Below are 27,616 nucleotides of genomic sequence, written 5' to 3'. Positions count from 1 at the left end.
GAAAAAACACCTGAAAACCTTATCGGTCTGGGAGCATAGTTTTGTGCCTCACTTTTAATATATCTAACAAATTATAATGTCTAGGAAAATTTTATGATCTTAATGAAAAATGAAAGGGAAAGTCATATTGATAGGCACATAATTCTTAATACAAATAATATTTTCATGCAGTGCTAATATGCTAGTTAAAAGATTTACTATCATTTTACTATGTAAAAGTTTCATGTGGCAATGTTATCTCAATAAAAACATTTGCTGAAAAGTATTTTATGACAAGACAGTAAAATTATGGTTAAAGTTTTACACTAAATGTAAGGAAAGATTCAAAAATATAAATGCTTGGCATTTCCTCATTTTGTCATGCTTCATGGTTACTGGTGGAATTGCTTTTGAACAAGTTTTTCAAGGATAAGTCATGCTTTAGTTGCGTAATTAAGAATACAAACTGTGACTATTTTCTTTCAGGGTATAGTATTTTCCTGTTTATAACTAAAATGTTGAACTGATTGTGTAAATGCTTGTTGGGAATGACATGTAGTGAAGTATCAAAGGCAGGCCTTCTGGTGTGTTACCACAGATATCAACTGGTTGTGTTACTAAATGCACAGCTGTGTGCCAGCCAGGTGATGAGAGCTGAGAAAAAACTACGCGTCCTCTCATGACGACCTCTGTAGTCTTTGTAGAAAATAGAGCAGTGGTAGAGAGGCAGTATGTGCAGAGTCTGGGCTAATCAGCCACTGAAGAGTTGTCACCAGGTAGCCCAGTGAGCTGCAGGGGTGATGGGGCCGCAGCTGATAGCAAGTCTGCCGATGTGAACAGCCCTCCTCGTATTCTCATTGTGAAAGGGTAATTGCAGGCTCCAAGGCTGCAGAGAAATCATTTCCCTAATAAAACCCTCTATCTCAAAGCCATCATCCACAGCACCATCTGGGGCAGGCTTTGGCTTTAAGGTCTCAGGTTAACTCTCAGCAGTATTAGTCTGGTGGAAAAAACAAATACCTTGATTTTATCATGAAACAAAAGGGTCAATGGGAGGGGGAAAACAAAAGCAACTTCCTATTGCTGTTTGTAGATATACAGATAGGGTAGTGACTGAGCAGAAAGGAATCCACTGGGGTGAGCTGTGGCCTGTGAACAGTGTTTTGGTGCTAAGGGCCTGAGATCCCAAAAGCTGGAAGATGGGGGAAGGGAAACAAGCAGTAACATCAGCCAGAACAGGACAGGCTTGTGGTGGCATTACTGCGATATGCCGCTGGTTTTACTTTCTCCAAAAACTTCAGCTGGCACCAGTACACAGTAATGTACCACCATCAAAATGCTGTCTTCTGGCAGTGCATGTGCAAGACACTGGTCCATGTGTCGAGCTTCTGAGTCATGCTGTTCTGAAAGTCTTCTCTCTGGAAACCAGATGGTAAGCTCCCACTTGACTTCAGTTCCGTATTTAGTTTCAGGATGATCAAGGAAAAATATTTTCAGTGTGATGCTAAAGGAGAGTCTTGTGGCATTTTGTCTAAATGTATTTATTGAGGTTTTCAAACTATGTATTTCAATCAAAGACCATAATACATTTTCATAAATGTGACACACATAGGAAGACTTGGAATAAATGCATTATAGACAAATTGTTTTCTGTTGCCTGAAATAAAGGGAGGGAAAAAAAAAAAGTGTTTTGTTCCAGAAGGGGTGAAGCATTTGGGAGCATTCCAGCTATAGAAAATCTTGTGATTTTTTGCCTCTGAGATCCCAGTTACTATGTAGTATTTTGGGAGAGGTGATACTGAAATAGTCTCAGAACATGCCTTTTCCAGGGAGATGTCAGGAGAATGAATGAGCTCTTGTCCTTTTTTGTAACGAGAGCGAAAGTAAGAAAAAGTTCACGTATATATCACGTATATATAGATACCCTTATATTGTACAGTTGAAAAAATGAATTTTCATACTCTGGAACTGTGATAACAAGTTTTGGTTAAAATATACAGTATTTTGTAGTATTGCATTTGAGATGGTTGGTTGCACAAAACCTCTTTAAACTTGTTTTAAATGGAAAAGAGGGACAGAAAATATCATCTGTAAAGAACAAATACAGCCAAGGTGAAACGTGTGCTGTAATTGTTCTTTTGCATTTTCTTAACTTGCATAATAAGTGTATACCGTGCAAACTGCATGTACAATTTAGAGATTGGGAGTCTGTGTGAATGGATGCTGCTCAGTGATCGGATGATTGGAATGGCAGATATGTACAGCCTGACTAAATTTTACCATTGCAAGGCCTGTCTATAATCCATCACTGTCGCAGGGGATTTAGCTACTTATGCCATGGTGTACAGGTGAAATACAGAACACCTCTGGGGTTTACTCAGTAGGTCAAGTAAAGCATTGAACATTCAGGACTAAATCAACCATATTAAATACTCAACAGCATTGCATTTTCCTGAGAAGATTATTTCTTGGAACTTTAGGCCACAGCCATCCAAAAAGCTGTGGGATAGACAAACATGAATTTACAGTTCATTAAACACTTTTTGGTGACTGCCTACTCTCTCTCTGTGTAAGTTGTATCAAAAACTAATATATGCTACCATATCTGCTCTTAAGTTCATTCATATCCTTATTTGTTCTGCAGAATATCTATACCTGTTTTTAAAAATAACCTTTTCAAAAATATTTTTGCTTTGCTATTTTCTCAAATATTTAAGTACTGCCTTTTTTCTCCCTTAATGTTTCTGTCATATTTAATTTAAATCATTTGCCTTTTATCTTTGTCCGTCTAGCTACTGCTTCTGTCTTCCTTTAATTTAGTCTCTGGAATGTGGTCTAAACTCTAATGTCTCTGTTTCCTCAAACATTACATACACAAGAGCTATTTTGATGCACTTGCCTACTATGGCTTCTCAATTTTAATTTCACCAATCAAGAACTGAAATTCAAGTTGAGCTTTTATGAAATATTTTCTACTGAGAACGGCAGACTGTTTCACTTCATAGAAATACATGAAAGATTCCTGTCACTAGATTGTAAATGTTTACTGTTTAGGTGGATGGTATTGCAAAAAGCTGGCAGCGTGTTTTGGTTGTTGTTGTTTTGTTTGTTGTTGTTTGTAAGGTGGAAGAACTAGTGTGAATTACGCATGTATGAGAGTAGTGGTACGCCTCCATTGGCAGAAGCATTGATGTCAGGTGTAGAGTAAATGGTTTTTCAGTATTCTGAGTTAAGATGATAACTGTGTGTCATTTAGCGTATTGATGATACTAATCTGAGTGGAGACAAATACTTCCAAAACTACAAGGATTTTATGCAATAGCACTCTGACTGGAATAGGTAAATAGGAAAATACCTGAAAAGGGAAAGAAAAGATCACGCTTGTCATCATTTGACACTCGCACTCCCTCATGGAGGCTGAGTCCCTTCTGCGCCGTGATGGAGGATGAATGTTAGCTACTGAAAAAAGCAGTCAGGAGTGCAGGCTGGCAATTTTTCCCTTTGTGGGAACCAAGAAATGATTTTGTATCATATGTAAGTTGTCCTTTAGGCAGTGCTGATGGAGAGGGAGAGGGGGAGAGAGAGATACAAGGCACTTTCTCAGAATATACAGTCTTCTGATCCCTTGTTTTTAGCGCTTTATTTTTAGATATACTATTTTTAAACAGCTTGAAATACAAAAATATTTGCTTTTTTCCAGTTAAAAGAAAACCCTGTTGTGACACAACATGACTCAATCTTTTTATAGCTACATCAAATACGTGTTGCTTAGGATAATGTAAAAATGTATAAACAACAATAAAGGCAAAAATGAGAAAACAACAGTTGCTATTGTAACACAAGGTGGAGGGCAGCAACAGAAGTTCTGTAAATAGATGTCTCATCAATATTATTATTCATTCTGAACAAAACAATACTGTGCTTTAACCATATCGTACCAAAATTAGTACAGAAGGTCTAGAAAGTAGTTAGCACATAGGAAGGTTTTTTATCTCCAGCACTGCCGTAGCAGTACGTGATGAAATCCCCTGGACATGGATGGTTAGTGCTGTTTACTTGTTTGCTAAGTAAAATGTTTGTATCTCTTTGTGTCATTGTGGCAATTGTCTTAAACTGTTACCAAGTGGGTGTTAAGAGAAATTTGGAAATTGACAGTAGGCTCTTTAGGCTCTTTAGAGTCTTGATTGTTTTGCTGCTGAAGATGGTAAAACTGTGGAGGTCTGCAGGACAGTGCTCCTTGTTACCAGCCAGTTGTGACCGTGGATATGAGCTCCTGAGGGGACGGCTGTGAAACAGTAGGCTTTTGGCTCACGGGGTCATCTTGTGACTCATAAATGTTATTCTTGTCAGATTGCAAAGCAGATCTGATTTTGAGCCTGAAACAGCAACCAAATGAATAATAACAGCTGACAGCAGGCAGCACATGCCTTTAATTCCTACTTTGCCAGCCCAGCCTTCGTTCCCTGCGCAACTTGAAGCACGGGGTTTGCAGCCCTCAGAGGAGCCCGCAGGAGCCTTGGCAGCCGGGTTGTTCTGCCCTGCTTGTGTTTCCACTGCTGGGGCTTGTCACCAGGCGGTGCTGGGGGCTTTTTGCAAGCCACTGAGGTGGTTTTGGTTTTTTGTATTTTTTCTAGTCTGCCAAGCTTGTCTTTTTCCAGCTGCTTACACTTTGTTAGTGCTGACACAAAGACTTGTGTTGGCTAATTTATTGTACAGTTTGAGCACATCTTTCACTAAGAAAACCTGAGGCCGGGTTGTGGTTTGCTGACCTTTAAATGTGTGGCTCAGCCCGGGGGTGCACAGACAGCCCTGAGCCTCTGTTAGCCCGGATCTGACCGTGCCACAGTGCAGCTCTGCTCACTTATTGGGTCCTCACTGGCACTGAGGTGAGCATTTCCAGCCGCCCTTGTTCTCCCAGGTCAACTGTGGGAGACCTGGCCTCTCTCGGGAGCGGGTGGAGGCAGAGGGCGGTGTGTGAAGGGCTGCACAGGACAATCAGCAGCTGGCTAAATCAGTTTGGGTCCTCCTCGCAGAGCAGGGTCAAGTTAAGGTGGACACCAGGTAAGTAGCTCGGATTTAAATTGTCTCCAGATTAGAATATTGCATTTTTATGCAGGTGATAGAAAGCTGTAGCTGAAATAAAGGTTAAATTCTCAAGAAATATCCAATAAGAACAAATCATTTGAGTTTGAAATGTGCCAGCTGAGGGAGGTCAGAAGTCATGTATTGCAATCCATATCCCTTCCCTGCTCAGCGTAGTTCACTTTGCCTGTATTTTTACAACAGAATACCAAAACCTACCTAGTTATTTCACAGTAAAAACATACTTTTTGGTAGTGAAGACACTGATTAAATCTAACTTCTAAATTTAGGCTAACAAAATAACTACATTAGTACAGCCCCTATTTAAAAGTGATTCTGCTCTTTTGCTTTGGTCTGCAGAGGCTATAGAAATTAAATCTGTGTAGCACCAAAACTCAGAAAGACTGTATTCTGAAGTGTAATTTGTCTGGGTCTTCTCTCCATAGTTAAAATAATATAGAGATACTGGCTCCTGGAAGTGCAGCAGAATCAGAAATGAGAAATTTCACTTTGGACTACGTTTGATCAGCGTTTGTCTTCCTGCCAGACAGAATCAATGTTTCTGTCCGCCTCTGAAAAGCACTTACAACTTCATGAATCAGTGCTCTGTGATCATTACCACCTATGTCCTTCCTTAGTTTTAGTACCTGCGTGCCGTGTTCCATTGTTCCAAAATCCTTACTACCCATATTCTTTATTGTTATTACAACATGCGTGCTCAGCTCTCTTGGTTTATTTGTTACTCCTTCAAAGAATGAAAGACGAGGCTAACTATATGATGTGATGACATGCTAAGTTTTCCTGCCTGATAATACACTCCTTAGAATTCTCCATTCCATGAGCAGATCCTTTTCCATCCACTGCCCGTGCCCCTTCATTTGTAAGGGAACAATATCACTCCTTAGGATTAATTTGTGAGGGATCGCCATCCTTGCCTATGAAGTTCTTTTTCTGGTTACTTACTGTTTTGCTAAGTCTGTACAGCTTTCTACAAACTCGGTTTACTGTACCACATGAAGCCATCATTTAAAAGTCTACATTGTGTGTGTATATTACAGTATTATTTGTATGAATCTGAAAATAATTGTAGTTATACCTCGTCAGAGATGACACTTCTTCAGTTTTAACTGAGTTGTTTATTACAAACATCAAGTATAATTTTGAGATGGAAAGGCTTCCACATATGATAGTGTTTTGGGAGAGACATTTAAAGTACATTTCTATAATTTGCTTCTTGAACAAGTTTTGAAAATGCAATTAAAAACATCCTAATTTTTAAATATATATGCTTGACCTCCAGGAAGTGTGCAGTGTTGGAGAGGTGTGAAGAGTTCCTTTACAATTGCTGTGATGTGGACTTTGTTCGGTTGGTTTATGACAGGAAGATTTTTTTATTTTATTTCAGAACAATAGAAGAGTATTAACTGTTAGCTGGACGTGGCTATAGTACCAGCTGGAGGGGGCTGAGGCTGATAAATTCGCGTCAGACTCTAACACCATTCTATGGTTCATGCTTGGAAGAACAAGAGCTTGGGGGTAGGTGGTGCCTTGTAGGAACAGCACTCCCTGTTTTGTTGCCCAGACTGAGCAGGTGCTAGGCACTACGTGTGGCCATCCTACTGGTGCTAGGCTCCTCAGAAAAAAAAAGAGGGTGAAAACAAAGCTTAAACATACAAATGAAATTAGTTACTGCTAAAGCTTGGACTTATTTCTGGATCCCCAGGAAAAGTCTGACAAAGGTCTGCCAATGGTCTGCTGCTTCTCCATATAGTTTCCTATAAGGAAATAGGGACAGAAATAGAAATTTCTTTAATAGAAACCAATAGAAACTTATTTAAAATGTGAGACAATATTATTGTGAACTACTTAGTGCTACCACTGTCGGCTCTCTTCAGTGCAATTGGCTTCCTGGATATTTAGGCTGCTGCTTTTTTATTACATCTCTGCTGCCTTTTGCATTTGTGTACAGTACTGTGGGAGTCAGATCTGATTACAGCTGCACATTAAATCAGCGTAAGCGCTGGGGAGGGCAGCTCTCGAGGTAAGCTGAGCCTTCCTGGCATTGCCTTTTGCTGGTTTGCATTGCTTTTAGAAAGAAACTTCTGGCCTGGCAGTGTGTGACTCACAGTCAACCAACAGTCACTGACTTTTATGAAGCTTGCTGTTGTGTGAACTGCGTGCACGTTTTCCATACATCCAATTAGCTTTGTGAGCTTTGTCCTTTTCTCACTGAATTTCCAATGGGAGCTTGGTTTTCTCCCACCATCTCATTTCTATTTTCTGTAGCTTATTTGATTTTCTGATGCTAAACCACATTCTGCATAGCTTTATGTCATTCTGTGTGTTTATTTTTATACTACACCTTTTTTTTTTTATCCATGCTGCCAGTCCCTTTTTCCAAGTGTAATATCACAAATAGCCGATGGAAGGCTATTCCACTGAAGGAAATTATGCATTTCTGCTGGACTTCTCTTTTCTCAAACAACCTGACCCTCAACTGATTTTTCTGTCATGTGTTTTATAACAATTTCCAAAAATCAGTTGGTTCCTTCATTTTCTCAGTGCTTCCATTTTGCAAATATAAAACTGACAAGTCTTATACAAACTAAAAGAGCTTGAAGATCATTTTGTTTATGCTCGTGTAAGGTTATTATGTTCAGGAGAATTGCTGAGATTGTGTGCTTTCAGACATATTTTCCTTTGCTATCCTGTATTTAAAAGCATTCTTTTCATTAAAGACTACAAATATGATTTAGTATTGTTAGCAGTGATATAGCTGAACCAGTGGCAGCAATGGCTGGGGACTTAATAAAACACACACATAAAGCCTAGAAGTCCCGTGCTGTCTGCAGCAGGAAAACGGATCTGTTTTTAGTGCACACTAACTTATTTTGAGATAAAAATCCAGTTGGTCCTTGTTTCTTATGTCAGTTAATCAAGCTGAGATGAGGCCAACCTACAGGCTTGACTCCACTTGCTAATGTACTTTATGCACATTATGCATTAAATTGTGTCCTTGTTAGTTTTTACTTTCATTTTTTTTCTTTTCACAATTGATGCACTGAATTTTGGGGGAAAACATACTCTGAGACTAGTTTAATGAGTACTTGCAGCCAACCCAGCATAAAATAAGAACCCCGTGTTCCCCTGCTTCCATTTGTTGCTCCCACTCCTATGCCTGGTATTAGTACAAGGGCTTGACTGTCGACACGAGGAAGCCATTCTGCACCTCTGTACAATCACATAGGTCTTTATCCGGTGTAGAAGTGTGCACACAGAAGTTGTACCTCTGTCAGTTGCTGATGTCCCATTTCAAAATACTTGAGTGCAGCCAAAGTTTATGGAGTACCTACATTTTCTTTCTTACCCTGTATGATTAGGCATTATTTTATTCTGCGAAACACTTCATAAAAAGTTGCGTGTATTCTGATGAATATGACTTGATCCCATAAAAGCAGAGCAGCTAAATCTCATTGTTTGGAATTGTAAGGTTAGAAAATGGGAAGAGTACACCAAATTGCTGTTTTGTTAGCCACGTCTTCCTTGACAGCATACCTGGTAATTTATCAGTGTAAAATGTATTAATTCTAGTATTACTAATATCAGTATTGTACAAACAAAAATTCGAGTATAAAAATGCAAGAGGGCTGAACTCCATGAGAATTCCCTGCCAGGAGTAGTTCCCCCTGCAAGGAGTAGTTTTGGGATTAAAGAACAGATTTATAGCTGCATTGCGTCTTGACAGGATTTAATTCTGCCTACGGGTGCATCCACAGAACCCAACTACTGTTCAAATCAGCTGGGAAAAAAAAAAATAAAAAAAAATTGATTTCAACTGCTGCAAATTGAAATGTCACAAGTTTTCAGTAGCATCCTGAAATAGTCTCTAAGTGTGGGGAGAGAATATCTATTTAGATGTCAGTTAAGCATGGTGACTAACAGATCAAAAGGGACCTTTAAGACATGCAGCTTGTCAGGCTGCACAGCATAATCTGCAGAACATCACTGAATAGTTTCTGCATCAGGCTGAGCCTCTATTTGAGTAACGTCGCATGTCTGCGTTTGACATAAAAGACTGTTAAAGGAAGGAGAATCCACTGCATCCCTGTTTAATATAGTTCAGGCGGTTAACTATCCTCACGACTAATAGTTGCACTGTAGGAGACTAATTTTAGCATCCTTAGCCTCCAATGACTGCATCTCAGTTGGAATATATTTATTTTTTTTCTGCTGGTTTTAGAAATATCTGACATCTGAAATCCCTTCAGTGTGCAGACAGTCACAAAACCCCATGAAATTACCTTCTAACTTTTGAGGGCAGTGATGCTTTAATTAATAGTTCAGAGATGAGTAAGGTGACATCATTTGTGTTTGCTTTTCTGTAATGCCTGGATCAAGGGATGGAATTCAGTGTGAGGAATTTTGGAATTTGGAATTTGAATGGATTGTTTTCAGTTACCTAATGCTCATGAGAAATATAGTAACTTTTTTTATGCTTCTTGTATTTTCCTGCAGGGCAGCAAAGGGCACTACAGATACCACTGGCAGAGCCACAATGTCAAACACAGTGGAGTGGACGATATGGTCCTTCTTTCCAAAATCACAGAGGATTCCATAGTGGAGAACCTTAAGAAGCGATACATGGATGACTATATTTTTGTATCCTTTATACTACTACCGTTATTTGGGCCCTGTGCACTTACTGAGGCAATACAAGACTGGTAGTATATATGTATTCTGTTTAAGTAGGTTCGTCAAGGATCCTGAGCATTTTATATGACAGTGCACCTGTGAGTACAGAAAATGAAATTTTGAAATTTGAAATTAAGATCTGAAGGTTTGAAATTAAGATCTGAAAAACATTTTTATGTTGTCTTTTTGCTACGTGGTAGTGTTCTTGCCATTGTTGAAGATAGGCCTGTAGCTCCATGTATTTATATATCCATGTGACCTCTGAAGCCAGGTGCAATTATGCTACTTCAATGATCAAGAATTAATATGTTTAAGCATTATATATGTGTTTTGAGATTATGTTGTTGTCTATACCTATCAAAATCTAACAATTTCAAAATAGCATTTCTTCTGTGACATAATGCTGTTTACAACTTGTTCTAGAATTCTTAATACTGTGGATCGTGGACTGATGGAAACAGATGACCAGATGAACATCTGTGAATCTAAAGTGTTTGCACTTCCATTCTTTTTTTTTTTTTTCTTTTTTTTTTTACTGTGATTACTGAAAACATGAAAGATTTAAATACCTGAACATATAACCCAGCAAGAAAAACAGATTTTAGCACCCATTTTTTTTAATTTCATATGAAAAGACTTCCTAGAGACAAAACACTAGACACTGTTTCATTTTTAGCTTTCACAACATAACATGAGCTACAGTAAGAAATTTTGTGAAGTCTAGTCCATATGATACTGTTACTTCTGCTTTAGCCATGTTTTCATACTTCCTAGTAGTATCTTGTGAACAGTTTCCTTGAAGTATTTAACTTTTTCTCCTTTTCTGCTAAAAAAAATAAATATGTAACGCCTCCTGGCTAAGTCAATATATTCAGATGGTAAGAGCTAAGTGGCAGCTTGCTTCAGCAAGGACTGATAGAGGATAAGTAATGTTGCAGCTATGCTGACATTTCCATCCCAGACTGTATAAGTTTTTAATAGGTGTGCATTCATGGTCTTGGATCCTCTGTTCAATAAATTACCACACCATTTTGCATTACAGGAATGTGACAAATTTGTCAAACTGATAATATTGGGGCAACCTATAGTTCTCATCCTATTAGTAAACTTAACACTTCTGTCCCTGTGGAACCCTGCATCTTCCACTCATTACATTCACAGCCTTCAGTGCTCAGTGCTGAAGAAACCATTTGATGCCTTTTTTCTTACAAAAAAATGAAATTAACATAGTCTATTAACTGAAGCAGGATTAAGTGTGTTTTCCAAGGGGAATGGTGGTCACACTGAGGTATAAGAGTCTTCTTTTAAAAGCGCTATGATTCTTCTGTGCGGGGAAGAAGAATCCTTTTGCAGTTCTGTGCAGGATTTTTATTCTAGAGATCATCTCCTGAATCTTTCAATTGTTCTTATGTTTCCCCATGAATGAATATTTCTCAGTGCCACTCTGCGCAGAGATAACTATTCTTCCCAGAAAATGCTTGTATTGTTTACCAACAGAAAACTATCACTTCAGATGTTCATTCTGATACAGTGAATGCTTGTTTTGACCCGGATGTTGTTAATCTTCTTTGAAATAAATTTTAAAAATATATGAAGAAAACATTGCAAATTAACAATACAGAGGTGATGTTCACTGATTTATAGTTCTTCTCCAACTAACGTGATACTGTCTTGTGCTTGGCACCAAGACAGTAGGTTATTTTGTAGGGTAATGCAGCAGGATAAATTTCTAATTCTCCTACTTCTGTATGGAATGCTTAAATAGTAAGTTTGTCCATGAACAATTCCAGATTGTTCAATGAAACCAGCAGTACAGTATTTTGGACTTATTATTACACTGTCAACTCCTAAGTCGTGAACCAGTCCTGCCTGTGAAGCAGTATCAGTTGCTTCATTTATGTATATAACAATTCAGATATTAAAGGTTTCTAAAATATTTTCTGCATGTAGGTACGTGTACAGCTCGGTGCAGAACTGTGAAACGCTAATACTCAAAATGCGGCAAAAAAAGCTTTCTGGGCATAATAATAGCTTGTAACCGATTGTCATCTTATAGGGCAGCCTGCAGGATAAGAGTTCTGGGAACTGTCTTCTTACACAGCCTGCAGGATAAGACTTGTACAGACTGTTAATAGTTACGTTCATAAAGTAACACCATGTAACTGAATTACCTAATTCCCTTAGCTCCCGGACTTGTACATGCAGCTGAGTAATTGTCCAGTTCAGCTCAGCCCAGGCTGATCCAACTGTCTGCATGCTCAGCACAATCTCTGTGAGATCAGAATGTGTCAGTACAGCTCATTCTGCAAAGGTCAAAACAATCTTTTCAATACTAGCAACACGATCTCAGTTGCAAAGGAGCAAAGCAGTTCAAATATACCATTTCCTTTCTGTATTTTTACTCAAAGAGTACTGGATTTGGGCCTGTAATACATGTTCCTGTACTTAGCTTGTCATAAAATACATATTTTGATAATATGAAAGTATCCCCCTGAATGGTATTTTTATATTCTTGTAAGCCTTCTAATTTAATTTTTATTAATAATTGTTTTAAGCTGTGTTTCTTTTTTTGTATTATTTGAATCTGTGTACTACTGTGTAATATATGGAAAGGTTGTTGGGCAGTCGCTAGAGGTGAGATAATACTTTTTAAGCTGTAGTTACCTTAACTGCTTTTAAATACAGACATATATTGGCTCTGTGTTAATCTCCGTGAATCCTTTCAAACAAATGCCATATTTTGGGGAAAAGGAAATCGAGATGTACCAAGGAGCCGTAAGTAAAGCAGTCTCTAATGTACTACAGTATTGGCAGGCATGTAAATATTATTCTACATGGTTAAACTCCTGAAAGCATTTGTTTCTGGGTTTTGGTAGTGTGTGGTGTTAGAGAAATCAGCTGAGAGATATTGGCTGTTATCCATCACCATATACTGAGTCTTCAAACTGAATTCCCCAGAACATATAATTAGTATCTTAAGAAAATACTTGCATAGATTAACTCTAATCCATACCAGGCTTTTCCCCTTGACAGGCCTCTCCTCCTGCAAAGGCAGTTTTAAAGCTATTGGGTGCTTAAAGTGTGGCGCATAATACAAAATGGCCATAGTGGATTGGGAGAATATGGGAAGAGATCCCTCAGACTGGAAAAGAACAGTAAGAAATCGAGATGCCAAAATTAGATACCAGTTGTGAAAATACTGCTTGAAGAGTGAGCAGCACAAGGCCGTTAGGGAGTTAAAAGGCAGTTTCCTGCTCTGCTCACATGCCCACAGAGAGAAGACTAGGGAAACCATTCGGTTTGAGTGGGTGCAGTGGATGAAAATGAGGCCGTTACAGCAGCGGGCTCTGTGTAGTGGCTTAGGTAGTGTATTGTTAGCACATGACCACTGGTGGGATAGGCTGAAATTATATGAGTTTCTCTTCGACAAGTAATGTATTTCAAGCACGGCCTATTTTTAGACCAGACTGTTTACAATACTTCAGGAGAAAATTATAGATGAGAGAAAGATCAGTAACAAAAGTAGAGGCTTTGGTTTGTTTTTATTAAACAAGCAAAAAAATTCCTCAGGATCTTCAGTGTAAAGTGGGATAAAGAATTTTTTTTTTTTTTTTTTTTTCAGGAAAATAGTTCTTCCAATTTAAATAAAAATTTATATTGCTCTTGCTGCATTGCCTAATGCTGTGTTGGAAAAAACTATGCTCTGTTTCCCTTTCTAGGCACAATATGAAAACCCACCACATATTTATGCTCTTGCAGACAGCATGTACAGAAACATGATTATTGACAGAGAAAATCAGTGTGTCATTATTAGGTAAGAAAAAGATCTTCAAAAAAATGTTGTTCTTTTTTGTTTTAACTTCAAGAAATGGAAAAGTTTATTTTTTATTATACTAATAAAAACCTTCTGTGTCTATGACCACTGAATATTTTGGGGTTTTCTAGGATAGCTGAGTATTTTCTGACCCTCCCTTTTGCTTTCCAGTGGAATCCTGGTAGCTTAACAAAACATTGCTTTCCCTCTGCTTCATGCCCAATATCAAATCTGCAGTAGCTTGAATGACTACATGAGGTACAGATTAACAGCTATAGCATCCACAGGCAGTGCAAAATCCAATGCTCACATTGACTACATTAACATACTCTGGGTTTAGTTCTTTTTTTTCCCCATTAAAATAAATGCACTTTTGTTCATTTTATAATTTTCCTTGTATTCAGTCAGAGACAAAAGGAGAAGAGAGATACAAGCAAATTAATTTTGTCCTCACTATTATTCCATTTTAATTATTAGGCTGAGGGAATTCACTTTGAATTTATTACTGAGCTTTTTTAATAATAGGCATTACTTAAGTCACAGGGACAGTGAATTTTGGGTGCAGAGGTATGCTTTGGTCTCATCTGTGAGTTGATATATGATCTATGATAAAAGAAAGTGTGCAGAGAGCAAGAACTGCAGGATATTTGAGCTGGTACACTATCCCTCTTAAATATTTTCCTTCTTGAATGGAAAACTTAAGAGGTTCACTGTAGTTCACCTGGAACCGCAGTCTGCATATGGCAGTGTTGTCCAAATACTTTTATATATTTTGCAAATAATTAAATTATATATATTGGGAGTGTGTGTGTTCAGTAATTTCTTACTGGTTGGGTGCACAGTCAAAAAAAAGTTTGGAGATCACTGGCCTGTGGGATTGTATCAATCAAGAAGCAGGGAAAAGAAAGATATGGAAAAAAATTCTCTTAAGTTAAACAGCCATTATTTTATTAATAACAGCCATTCTTAAGCTTTCTATCATTTCTCTTCAGAACACTCAGAGAGACATCACTATGAACTTAACTGCTGCTGAATTTAACAGAAGAGATTTCAAGACTTGAGTGTTTTTCCTTGTCGGGGGGACCCTCTCTGGTCTTCTCCCTGGGGTGGCTGTGTGCCCCAAGGGCAGGATGTCCGTGATCCGATCTGATGCCATGTAACTTACTGCTGGCTGGAACCTGCCGGGAAATGGTGAAGGGTCACTGATGTTAAGCCTCAATGCCCTTTCACCAGCCACTTGCTAATTTCAGTTTTACAGCAGTAATATAAAGACACAGGGGTTTAGTGAGTGGATCTTACACGTGGAGGTGCTCCATGTGCAAGTTTTCCCGTACCCTGCTGAATGATTCATTGTGAAAACAGGTATAATATTTACATATCTCCCTAATGAGCTGCCTAGAGATCTTGTGAGGAATAATTGTTTGTAAGTTACATTCATTGTGTTATTTGGATCTATGCCTGGGGGTCATCCAGGCAGAGCATTTCTGGGTGACAGGTTGGTTACACTGGAAAAACCGACAGATGTCCCTCTTAGTATTAGTAAAAAGTGCATGTAGGTATGCAGAAATTGTTGGTTTTACATTTAGGAAGGTCAGCCAGGCATTAAGAGTTTGTGGACATGAGCTGTCCTACAAGGACTTCCCTATTTCTAGGCTGCTGTTACATGGTGCCTTGTAACTTAAAAAGCCCAGAGCTCATACTCGTGCTTCTCGTATTTCTAAACTGATCCCTGAGCTGTCATCTTTTGGGGAAAGTTGATGCCTGTTGCCATGATGAAGTTACTAATACCATTTGGTCAAATTCAGACCTGTTAGGAATGAGTAAAAATGAGATTTATTTTGATTTTTGTACAAAATAACATCCCAGACCTCCAATATTTCATATTAAGCTAAATTTATAGTGCAAATTCTTAAACTGTGGTGGACTGTTAGTAGAAAGCACAATTTTTGATACATTGCTAATGCCTCAAAGTGTAATGTAAACAGGAGTCCCATTTTCAGGGAGTGGAGTCACAGGCCTTTTTGAATTCACAGGCTAAATTCTTGAGAGCATTCTTGTGCTTAAATGATGGATGGTGCACTCTTCAGAGAGTGTGCATTGTGTCTGTGCAGAGTGAATTTTTCTCAATATATGCACAGAATATTCAAAACATGCTGGAGTTAATTAAAATATACTGCAAGACTGAAACAATAAATATCATGTTTTCCAGGGATATTTCAAAGAGTTCCTCTTACTCTCAACATTTTTTATTTGTCCTATGATTTTTCTTATTACAAACACCGGAAAGACTGCAGACTAGACTTACAGGTAGTTTTCATGATAGTATTTCTTTTTTTGGGACACAATTTCTGTGAAATTGGTAACTGAGCCTTTCATAAAATTGATTTTGCTTAGTGTGATATTTTAATCCTTTTGACCACAGTTCATTTAAATTGTTTAGCTCTATCCCATATTTTGCGATTAGAATGATATCAAAATTTCTAATGACTAGATTGGCTTAAAAGGGAAGTTTTGTGAAATTTGGCATTCCGTTGCTTCCATTTTGCTGTATTTCATGGACCAGAAAGCACTGAAATTGCTGGCAGACTAGAAGTTCCCAACATCCTGCAGCTCTTGAGTTAAGCAGATGCTTTAGCTAGCTATGTGTCTACTATCACAGCATCAGTTTCACCTAATAGCTGCCAAGCATTTTACCATCACCATCCCCAAACTGCTGATCATCAGAAAACTAAGATACAGTTCCATTTGTTTGTCTTCAGTTCCACAGAAGTCTGTGGAATGTAAGCAGCTTCATATGAACCTTTGCATTTCAGTGAACCATAACTTTTTCCATAAAAATTTATCCTGTGGGAAATGAGTGATGATGGCAATGCAACGAGGTGCTGATTTGCTTCTCTTCTTCGCAACCAGTCTAAAGTTGGATTGGCTTCACTGAAAATCCCTGATGGAACAAAAGAAACAGAGCAAGCTAGTACAGAAACAAGTCCAGTGTTTTTCTTTTTTTTTTTCCCTCCTCAAGATGTCAGTCAACACTTTTAAAGAAAGGTTTGCAAAGAGGGAAGGGACAAAATCATGCGTAGAGTGGGCTGATTCAGTCATGTCTGGCCTCTGGTGCGCGTGGAGACAAAACAATGATGGGGACGGGGTTGTTGCATAGCTCTGTCTTTCCACAGCATGTGGTTTGGGCACCTGTGGCATCCACCTCCAGACCTGGGAGGGGTCCTGCGTTCAAACTGTGGGGACCAGAAGTAGGATTCCAGGCAGGTGAAGAAGGTCCCAGCAGCATCTCACTGTGGTCAGGACCCTCTCTGTATGTGGGGACCACTCAACCTTTTCACAGGACATTGAGTTCCAGGATTCTAACTAATGCGTTTGGACACTGATGGGAAAAGTTCCTCCTCTTCAAAAAGCAACTGAATTAACTAGGAAGGCAGATCCAAAAGAACATGCAGGTCCCTGAAAGGCTGCATAGTAACCAAACATAATCTTTTACATGATAATACTAATGAAAAAAAGAAAATCCTCACTGACCAACCATTCCAGGGGCAGGGAAGACTATTTCATTAGTGGAATAATTGCAGTATATATGTGTATGTTTTAAGAAAATTATATGTACACGTCTAATTATAGCTGAGGAGCTGTGAGTTATTCTGAATGGCTGTTAACAGTGTAAACAATGAAGTTATTCCTGAGCTGGATTCTGGCTGGGCTGAATGCAGGTGCAGAGTGTGTGCTATGTATGGTGCGAGGAGGGAGCAGCACCTGCAAGCTTCTTCCCTAGTTTAGTATGCACCAGGCAGAATTACAAAGGAAGGTTGCTCATACGAGTAATGCAGTTATGGTGGAGTTGGATTTCTTACTGAGTTTATGTTGCACTGAAGCGTGATACTTAATTGAAGCCTCTGCTGAACCAAGCTGATAAATCTGTGTCTGCTACAGCAGGCTCTTCATATTTCTTCCTCACTAGAAATGGCAGCCCGTCCAAACGAGCAACAATGAGTTGTCTAATCAAGATTTTAATTAGGAAGGATTGCCTGTTGTGGCTTTTAATTCCTTCTGGACTATCACCGTCCTTTAGTTAAGAGAGTGGAGTATGATAAGTATTTTTATATTGTGTAGCTATAAATATTTCTTCAGATTATTCTTAAGGTTTTACCTGTCTATAGAGTTGAGGAAATTATTTTCCATTTCTTTCTGTGATTTCTGCCAGGAGATAAAGCAAACAACCATGTAGCTATCTTAAGCCTACCAAGCTAAAAATTTAATACAAGATTTCTAGTCAGCTTTTGTGCCTCAAACTTCAGAAGACTCCCATGTCTGATAGTTCCAAAACATCTACACAGAACCTAGCTGGAAATACGGCTGAATTTTAATGAAGAAATGGTAGAACTGCAAGTCTAATGTAGTAAGAAAAGTTAGGTAAAAGCTCTCTGTTTCGGAGGGGCAAATAAATCACTGCTGTTATGCTGCTGAGGTCTCTGAACATCACTGGAGAAAGTAAATTGTGTATTTAAGCAAACTAGAAAGCTTATTCAAACATGACAGAATATTTTACATAGGTGGTGTTCTTTGCTGGTAGAGCCAAGTGTTCTTTATAAAAAAATATTATTAGAATTTCCACCTTGTCCTGATTATGTAGATAACTAGTATTGTTTTATAGCCAGGGAGACAATATTAAATGTCACTCAGCAAATTAATTTTAGAGAGAAGAATGAGGCTCTGTATTGGATCTTGCTTCTGTACTCTAATCACTGGATTATATTTCCTCTGGGAAGGAAGGAAGGAGCTAATAACTTTCCCTGTCTTATTCTGATTTCAGCTAAGTGTTAATTGACTTTGCTGAACATAATGTAACTTTTCTGAAATTGCAAATAGTGCTAGAAAAACAATATGATGCCTTTCAGTGTGTTCTTTTTTGTTTAGTGATAGAGACTATATAATGATTTATTTTTAGTAAGAAAAGTTTCTAAGAAAATTGTACCATAATAAACTTCTTACTATAAACCATTATCGTTACTTTTTCGACCTTTAAAAACCGCTGTACTTCCAACATACTTAAAACTACCAAGCTAGAAAATTATTCTTAACTCACCTTAAATAGTAGCAACAGAGCACTAAAATAAATGTATGTGAAAAAGCTTCTGCATGAGAATCATTTGCCAGGAATGCCACAATTCCCCTATGGCAGTAGAGTACCTGTGCTTTACTGGGGGAAAGACACCATCTCATTAGTTAAAATTAGTTCAGTTCATAAAGAACGTATCATGCTGCTCAACTGTAGTTTAATTGGAGCTATTTACTGGTCTCTGATTAATAAACTTATAAAACTGAGAAAAAGTGTATGCATGCATAAATCTACAGCAAACTCTGAAAGGCAGTCTTTTGGCCAAATTCATTTAATGTAAAGGATAACTTATACTGAAACAGAGACGTAACAATAAAATGGAGTTATATTCCTCCATATTGACTTCGGGACAGACACTATGGCATGAGTAATGTAAATCATACTTAATTGGAACAAAGAGAAGGATAATGTATGCATCAAATAAAAACTTAAAGTAATGTATTACATTTTTACTGCTTGTTAAATAACATCTGATCATATTTATTCAGTGTTTGACCCCAGATCCTTGTCTGTATTCAGTTGAAAAATGCATATATAAAGAATATGTTTTGGGGTAGAATCGGTTTCTCTGTCCTGTTCTGCAATAGGATAAGCAAATTACTGTGAGCAAATTTTGGTTTGAAGAAATATTTTTTTTTTCTTAGACATCTTTAAATACTGCTGATACAGACTTCTAAATATGGTTTGCTATCTAACAAACTCAGTCTGTTCCTGTGAATGTCATAGATACCAATAAAACAGGCTTTCTTCTCCTTGGTATTTAGGAAAAGATGACTTAATAATAGAAGTCATGATCCATACTTGATCAAGAACTATTTTTTCACCTTTTTAAGTATCCTGTTTGATCTGTAAAACTGCAGTCAGGAGAAGATAAATACATGAAAATATTTCTGACCAAGAAAAAAAGAAAACTCCTTTCAGTATTTCTGTACCTTTTGGAACCTTTGGGAAGCTTTTTTAGAATTAAGCCTTTGTAAATGTCTCCATTAGTCATGCTGATAAGGAGCTAAGAGTTGACATTCTCAGCAAGTCCTCTTCCTGTGCAGGACATGCTGATGTTTCTCTGGCAAACATAACTACAATTTGTGCAGGAAAAGATGTGCAGTTGATCCACATCCAGGAACAAGTAGGCGCAGGATAGAAGAGTCAACATTCATAGAAATTACTCAGGAGCTTAAAGATAGCACAGGTTTTCACACAAGGAAAAAAAAATAAATAAAAAAATTCAGGTATCTTTATGACATTGAACAGACATCTTTACGTTGTTTTTTGTATTCCTATAGTTGTCAAGGTTGGGGTAAATTAATTAAGGGCAAAGCTAATTTGCAGTAAGATTTATGTAAGGCTGGAGAAATTCTGTTGGAATGAGGTTAGCTTTAAGGTATGAAATAAACCGTTGAGGTTGGATTGCATGATGTATCAATCTTTCCATCTTAAGAAACTCTTAATAATCAGAATAAAGCAAATCTAATGTAAACTGTATTCACGATTGAAGTGAAATATTCAAACGGAAGGAAGGAATTATTAAAGCTAGAATGGAATATTAAGATTTCTTGTACCCTGTGTCAAGAGGCATAGGAACCGGAAGGTGGTTCTTCCGTCATTCAGGATGTGATTAATAATGTCTCATTATTTCATTCAGGAACGCCTAAAACAAAAGAAGCAGGCATCTGGCATGCCACTCAGGGCTTGGATTTTCAAATGAGTTTTTGTGTTGAGATCTGAAATCCCATTAAATTTAAATGGGAATTGAGTTCTTTGCACACTTGTGCTCTTTTGAGCATCTTGGTTTAAGTATATTTATTTCTCAATTTATATTATGTTCTGACTTTGAAATCTCATAGAGATTCTGGTATCCATGCAGGATGATTTAATCAGAATTATTTATTCATAAAAATATACAAGTAACCATGCTACAACACTGTATCACAGTCTGTGTTACCAACTTACCTGATGTAAAACACTTATTATTATTCATTATTATGGTATTATTATTCAATATTAGGATACTTGAACAAGATAGACCATAAGTTACTCCATTCTTAGAGTTATTTAAAAACTAACAGGTACATTTTTGTGTTCCTTTTTTCATAGTGGGGAAAGTGGTGCTGGAAAGACTGTGGCTGCTAAATATATTATGAGCTATATCTCCAAAATTTCAGGAGGTGGCCCTAAAGTACAGGTGAGTTGATTTAGGGCAATACTGAAGCATAAGCACAGTCTGAAGATTGAGTTCAGAGGTAGAATGGCAAAGGTCTCTCTTGGCAGATGCTGGCAGCCAGTAGGCAGTTAACTGCAGAAGCTTGTGAGCAGCTGTAAGTATATACAAGTCCTCAACAGCAGCTGAAGAGAATACTGAACTGCTTGCTTGCAGGTCTCTGGGCCACCTGTGTGAGGAGAAAATCCACAAAACCAGAATGATCTCTTAAGTTTTTTTAGCTCTCACACTACATTATGTCTACAAGCATACACACATATATGTGTAGTTAAGGTGGTGTAAAAGTTACTTTAATTATCATTCTTAACCTTGTTAAGCAATCTTCTACTAGTAGGTGTGATTTTTTTTTTCTCCTGGACTGGTATTGCATTGAAAAATGAACTGGCTTTTCGTGTTTTTATTACTTCTGTTACATCTCTGAGTGGTAGGCATGCATTAGAGAGCCAACAGCAGGAACATCATCTTGTTTTATCAGGTTATCTAATCAAAAGTATAGTATCTGAAAGCTATCTGAAACAACAAATAGTTCCTTTTCTTAATAACTGCATTACCACTGTCTGCTCTATCCGTAGAAGAAGCCCATGAAGTAAAGCCAGTTGCCTTGAGTAATTGCACCTGAAGTAAATTCAATCTTTATACAGCCCAGCATGCATTCAGTTTCTTCTGAAACTAATAGCTAGACCATACATCCAACTCCCAGGATCAGATACAGGAACAATAGTAACAGACAGTATGGCTGTCTAAGATAGCTAGGTACCAGCATCACAGGTCCTCAAACAGGTTGCTTAAGTAGTTGGAGAAGCCTACATTTCATGTTCTGACTTCATACATTGTGGTTGCAGACCCTCAAAGTGATCTAAGTGCATATGTGGAGGAAGGGAATTGCTTAAAAACAAGAAGATGAAAGAAGAAACACAACAAAGCCATATCAATTTATTGGCTGTATTGTTTTGCCCAACAGTGAACAGAAGGACCAGTTGTTTGCAGCCTCAGGCATTTTGTTCAGTTTTGTAAGATTTTCTTCAGAAAATAAGAAGCTTCAAAAACATGAAAGCTCTGAAAAAAGATTGCATCCAAGAGGATATTTTCCAGATATGGTCTTTATTACTTTTTTATATACAATTTAGATGTCATGGTTTTCTAGAAAAACTCTAAGAACTTAAAACAAGCAAACAAAAGGCTGTTAAAAAAAATAAATATATATATATATATATTTCTGAATCTCTATTTCTTTTGTTTCCTCAAATTTTAGCACGTGAAAGATATAATTCTACAGTCCAACCCTTTACTAGAGGCCTTTGGGAATGCAAAAACTGTACGGAACAATAACTCCAGCAGATTTGTAAGTCCGTCTCCCTTAGAGATTTCCTTCATGCTTCCAACTTCTATAGTGTTATATTATTATTCAGGAGTTTAATATAAAACTGTTTATATTATACATGATAAAATATGTATCAGGATAAAATACAAATATAATTATATTAATTATTCAGGAGTGTAATATAAAATGAATACAAATGAAAGAAAACTATGTTAAATATAAACTGTGTTTTAAAACATAAAGTATATGTTGAGAGGCCTCTTTAATTCTGTATAGCGTGTACATTTGTTACTCTTGCAATATGTACTGGTTAAAATTTATAAAATTCTCAGTCTGTAAGCAAATAACAGCAACAAACCATCCAGGTTAGTAAAATATATGCAATAATATATATATATATTTATATTTGTAATACGTAAAAGCATCCTTGGAGTTATTTGATGAGAATTAAATACCTTTATTAGTATGTACAGAAAGCAGGAATTATTTTCAGTGTGTCGTTGTAAAATACTCAAGGTACTATTGTGAAATAACTGCTCACTAGCTAACATACTGTAGGTTCTGTTTTTAAAAATTACACATAGGCTTTACAAATTTGCTATTTGTTCCCCAGACAACATGAGCGTTAGTATGATTAATGTCTCCCTGAAAGGCCAAAATAATTGCTTTACCTTGCTTCCAAGCAGAACACTGTGTTTGGCATCGGTCATAAATCTGTTAAATTTACTTTCAGTACAGGTGGGCATTACGGTTTCCTTTATGCTAAGCAAGTCTCAGCAATGAAAAAGAAGCCCCTCACTTTCTCTCTGCCTTTACATTACTGCATGATGTATTATCCCTAGTCTAGCACTGTATAAATGAAGAAAGAAGGAAAGATATGTGATAGTTCAAGATTCTAAGCTTGGGTAAATCTTGAGGTAGCTGAGTCACAATATCTGTAACGATTAAATACGCTACTAACCTTCCTTGAAACATAGTACAAGTAGTGCATGATTTACTATTTACTAATCATTCAACAACTTTAATTATTTATTGCAGGGGAAATACTTTGAAATCCAGTTTAGCCCAGGTGGAGAGCCAGATGGAGGAAAAATCTCCAATTTCCTACTGGAAAAATCTCGAGTTGTGATGAGGAATCCTGGAGAGAGGAGTTTTCACATTTTTTACCAGGTCAGAAGCCTACAGCTCTTTTACGAGTTATTATAAATAACTTGTACCTATTATTCCTTTTGATTGAAAAGTAATTCTCAATCCAATGAGATTACTGAACACGTTTTCAAAAAGATAATCTGGATATAATTGGGTACTTTCGTAGCATCTTAAGGCACCATCTGACATAGACTTACCTAGCTGCCTTTCAACTCCAAAAGGAAAGTACTTCAATATTTCAGAGGCCCAACTTTGAAATTCAGTGTGATCTCCCATATGGAAAAATGAAATAGAATATAATAGAAAATGAGAACTTTCAAACAAATTTCCTTTTAAACTAGCTTATATAATTTTACCTTCTGCTCTGGAATTCTGTAGCACTGCTGTGAAAGAGAGATTTAATTCTATTTTGTGGAACACTTGGGAATATATCAGTATGGTGAATTCTCCAAAAATCCTCTCAATTTATGTTACAAAAGGCTTTTCTAGCCCTCACTGGTCCTTCATTTAAGAGTTTCTTATCTGCTTCAGTGCTGCTGACCAAGCTCTACAAAACCAGAGTAAAGACAGTACATTGTATGTGACTGTCAACAGCATCACATAAAGGTGAAGTGTTGTTGTGAGGATGGAAAGCTGAGTTGGAGCTGGAATTGCTCCAGGAATTGTGTATTCTTCTTTTCTGAGGTATATGAACAGTTTGCAGTGCCCTGCAAATTTTCCTCTGTGTCTAGGAAAAGCTTTTTGATGCAGGCAATTCAAAGACTCTATGGGGTTTTGACTACTCTGTTCTGAGATCAGTTTGTTCTTTCCTTCCTGTTGCAGCTGTATGTCTGCACAACTGTGCCTGCCTTTCAATAAGTATGGAAAATACGTTGCTCCTGAGGATTTAGGTAAAACACTGAAGACCAGAAAAACAGCTTTGCCTAATCTTTGAGATAAAGATAATAGAAGACATTTACTAAACCATTTACGAGAGGGGGAACGAATATCTGTTCTTTCACTTAGCAAAAAATAGGAAGGTTACAAACTTCGCACAGTATTACCCTTCTTTCCTAATAATTTCAGACTCAGTCCTGTTTCTGACCAGCTTCATCTGTGCTGAAGGTTGTTATATGATGCCTAATATTGGGATTTTTATTTTGTAGCTGATCGAAGGGGCATCTTCAGAACAAAAAAGCAGTCTTGGCATTACCACTATGGATTACTATTACTACCTGAGTCTATCTGGGTCCTACAAAGTAGATGACATCAATGACAAATCTGATTTCCAAGAAACACTGGTGGGTTTTTGATGCTGATTTGTGTAGTGGTGGATATATGTTCACTTCACTGTCCATTGCAAAGACATTGATGTATTAATATGGGAATGAGAAATTCACAGAGGTAACTTAAATGATATTTTACCTGGAGAAGATATATATTAACCCTAAGGAGATCCTATGTTGCAATCTAAGAATCTTGAGAAGACAGCTACAAATCCATCTTTTGATAGGAAGGTGTTTTGTTTTCCATTTGTCCTTTCTCATAAAGGTGAAAACTTTGTGAATTGTGTGCAGATAAGTTGTACATTTAGAATCTGCAGTATAAAACGTGAAAATGCAAACGCTGAGGAATTGCCATTAGAAAAAAATACAAAAGAGCACCCTTTTAGCTGAATTCTTGGTGGTGCCTTATCTTCTGTTCCTATTTAAAACATCACAACTGAAAGGCTGGATAAAGGGACCTAGAAAGCATAGATTAGAAATCCTTACCCAATGTTGTTGTCAGTTCATTGTGTAATACTTATGGAGGTCACATCAACTTCCTGATTTCCTGTTATTGCAAAATCACTACTTAAAATAAGTATATTAACATGTCTTCTTATTTCTATTTGTAGCACACTTATAAATGCATTCAAAAAAAAATCATTACTTCTACATTCTAGCTAATTGGGTATTTTGGAAAGAGTAAGTTGAAAAGACATTTTGTAAGTTGTCATATACTCTAGACTGACTCTAAAACACAACGTTGTGCTGAATCACTTTCTAATAAGCAGCTGAAATAGCCTAAACCAGACAGACTGTGCTACTGTAACACTGAGAGTCATCTAGTACCTCTTCACAATTGTTAGTCTCAGTAGAAAAACTATGCATAGAAGGAACAAAATCATTGTCTCTTAGGTTCATTGTTCCCCATTTTGCAGTAAACAATTTATTTTCAGTGTGACAGTCAACGGCAGGTGCTTGTTCAGTACTACATTTTTTCCAGAATTTATTTTGCTAACTCATCTTCTAAATGGTGTAGATGTTTCTGTATATAATTATTAAAAAAACAAAAACGCTCAAGTAGGATAACTGGTACTTTTAGATAATTCAGGCTGTAATGTAATTTGGATGCATTAAGTATTTGAACTCTTCATAAACTAAAATTTTTAAAATAAAAAATTTAAAAGGACTTTATGGTGAAAGTAATTGAACAGATTTGTTGACTTTTTTTTTTTCTTCCAGCATGCAATGAGTGTGATTGGGATCTTTGCAGAAGAGCAGGCGCTGGTACTACAAATAGTGGCTGGAATACTTCATTTGGGAAACATCAGCTTCAAAGAAGTTGGCAACTATGCAGGAGTGGAAAGCGAAGAGTGTAAGTACTTCTGGAAACTGTTACAGACTTAGCAGCGGGCTGAAACCCAGATGGCATGAGCTGAACTGCCATCCTGAGCTTCTTATCCAAACACAGTGCATCATTTCTTTTAGTGTGAGGCTGCTAATTTAGGTTTTTCCAAAAACAATAATGGTACTGAGGCCCCTGTTCTGTCTAGTACAATGCCATTGACTTTAACAAAAATGTAATTTTGAATTTAAGAAATCTTTTTCCAGCCTTTAAGTATGAAATAATTGAAATTGTGAAAACGTCTTTCAAGCAAACTTAAAAGTGTTCTCCATTCAGTGCATCAACAGTCATTCATAAAATAATAAAAAAGAAATTTTCTTAGTGGTTTGCCTGACATCATCCTCATGTGGAAGCAGCTACCAACTTGTAGAGTATCTCTAGTCTCAGGTACTCAGTTAGTGCTTGGGCATATGTACACACATCCAACAGAGTAGCCTTGAAAATGCATTGAAGCTCAGAATTTACATACTACAGATGTTATCTTCCTTGTCTGAAATTTCTCATTCCGTGCTTTGTTATCAGATACATCTCCCCTGGAAATATTTCCTTATTTGTAATGTACTGACCTGGCATCCTTCAGCTCTTGCTGCTGTTTTATATCAGAGGGTGGTGAGGCACTGGAACAGGTTTCCCCAGAGAACTGTGGATGCCCCAATCTCTGCAAGTGCTCAAGGCCAGGCTGGATGTGGCTTTGAGCAAGCTGTTCTAGGGGGAGGTGTCCCTTCCTGTGGCAGAGGGTTGGAACTAGACGACCTTTAAGGTCCCTTCCAACCTAAACCATTCTATGATTCTGTGTTAAGAGTGTGGGGTGGGTTATATTGTGTTTGGTTCTGCTTCCTTTACAGTAAATTGTCAGCACAGTGAAGGAGTTTTTGAGGTGGCTCTTAACATTATACTTTTTTCATAAATCCTTACAGTAATATTGGCTGAATATTTATTCTGGAGTCTTTACCATAAATGTGAGCATATTTGGACTATACTTCCCTACAGTCTCTTGCCTTTTAAAATATATGATGTTTAACCTTTTCCTGTTCTCAGTGAGTTATCAGAGATGCTGTTATAGACTCAACTTTGGATAGTTCCTTGGTTATTAGTACCCTTGGATAAATTTAAACAGTTTTCTGATTGTAATCAGAAAGCTGGCAGTTATTAACAGTTCTAAAAATACTTCTGGATTAATGTAGTAAGGGGTTTAAAGAAGCCAGATCATGCTGTCATATTACAGATGTGTAAAGCTCAAGTGGTCGCTGTCCTAGCGATTATTTTACATCCTCCTTACACCAGTAGAGCAGATCTGAAAGTAATGGAACATGGATGAAACATTGTTAGAGGATTATGTGGTTTAGTGGAAGTACAACAGTAACTCCAAGAGACCTACCCTTGGGAGCTATTTCCATATGCTTTTAAGCAATTTCTCTTTTCCCATTCCTTAAGGTGTGTGACACCTGCAGCTAACATCTGCACCATGTGCTAAAATGCAAATACTGGACTTGTGGCTGCTTATTGCACAGATGTGTATTTTTCTGCTCTGCTTTTATACAAGGGGAACCAGAATTTTCCCCGTAGTTTCAAAATAAGGGTTTAAAA

General features: G+C 37.4%; 1 protein-coding gene across 2 annotated transcripts in view; it reads left to right on the top strand.

Annotated features, from left to right (window-relative positions):
• The first annotated feature begins 1,300 nt into the window (after positions 1-1,300).
• The window catches only part of MYO1E (myosin IE), a 60,645-nt gene continuing 34,329 nt past the window's right edge, over positions 1,301-27,616 (top strand). Inside the window, exons 1-9 of one of the 2 annotated variants that reach the window (XM_035336229.1) lie at positions 1,301-1,411; positions 9,577-9,720; positions 12,439-12,528; positions 13,473-13,567; positions 20,787-20,874; positions 22,163-22,252; positions 23,270-23,401; positions 24,526-24,660; positions 25,867-25,999. In XM_035336229.1, the coding sequence (XP_035192120.1) occupies positions 1,316-1,411; positions 9,577-9,720; positions 12,439-12,528; positions 13,473-13,567; positions 20,787-20,874; positions 22,163-22,252; positions 23,270-23,401; positions 24,526-24,660; positions 25,867-25,999 (1,003 nt within the window). In that variant the 5' untranslated portion in view covers positions 1,301-1,315. Of the gene's footprint in view, positions 1,412-6,549; positions 6,598-9,576; positions 9,721-12,438; positions 12,529-13,472; positions 13,568-20,786; positions 20,875-22,162; positions 22,253-23,269; positions 23,402-24,525; positions 24,661-25,866; positions 26,000-27,616 lie in introns of those variants that run through there. The other variant, XM_035336230.1, reaches the window with a different exon arrangement.

This window comes from Oxyura jamaicensis, chromosome 10, assembly GCF_011077185.1.
Source record: "Oxyura jamaicensis isolate SHBP4307 breed ruddy duck chromosome 10, BPBGC_Ojam_1.0, whole genome shotgun sequence".
Lineage (NCBI taxonomy): Eukaryota > Metazoa > Chordata > Aves > Anseriformes > Anatidae > Oxyura > Oxyura jamaicensis.
This window is presented reverse-complemented; position numbering and strand designations above follow the sequence as displayed.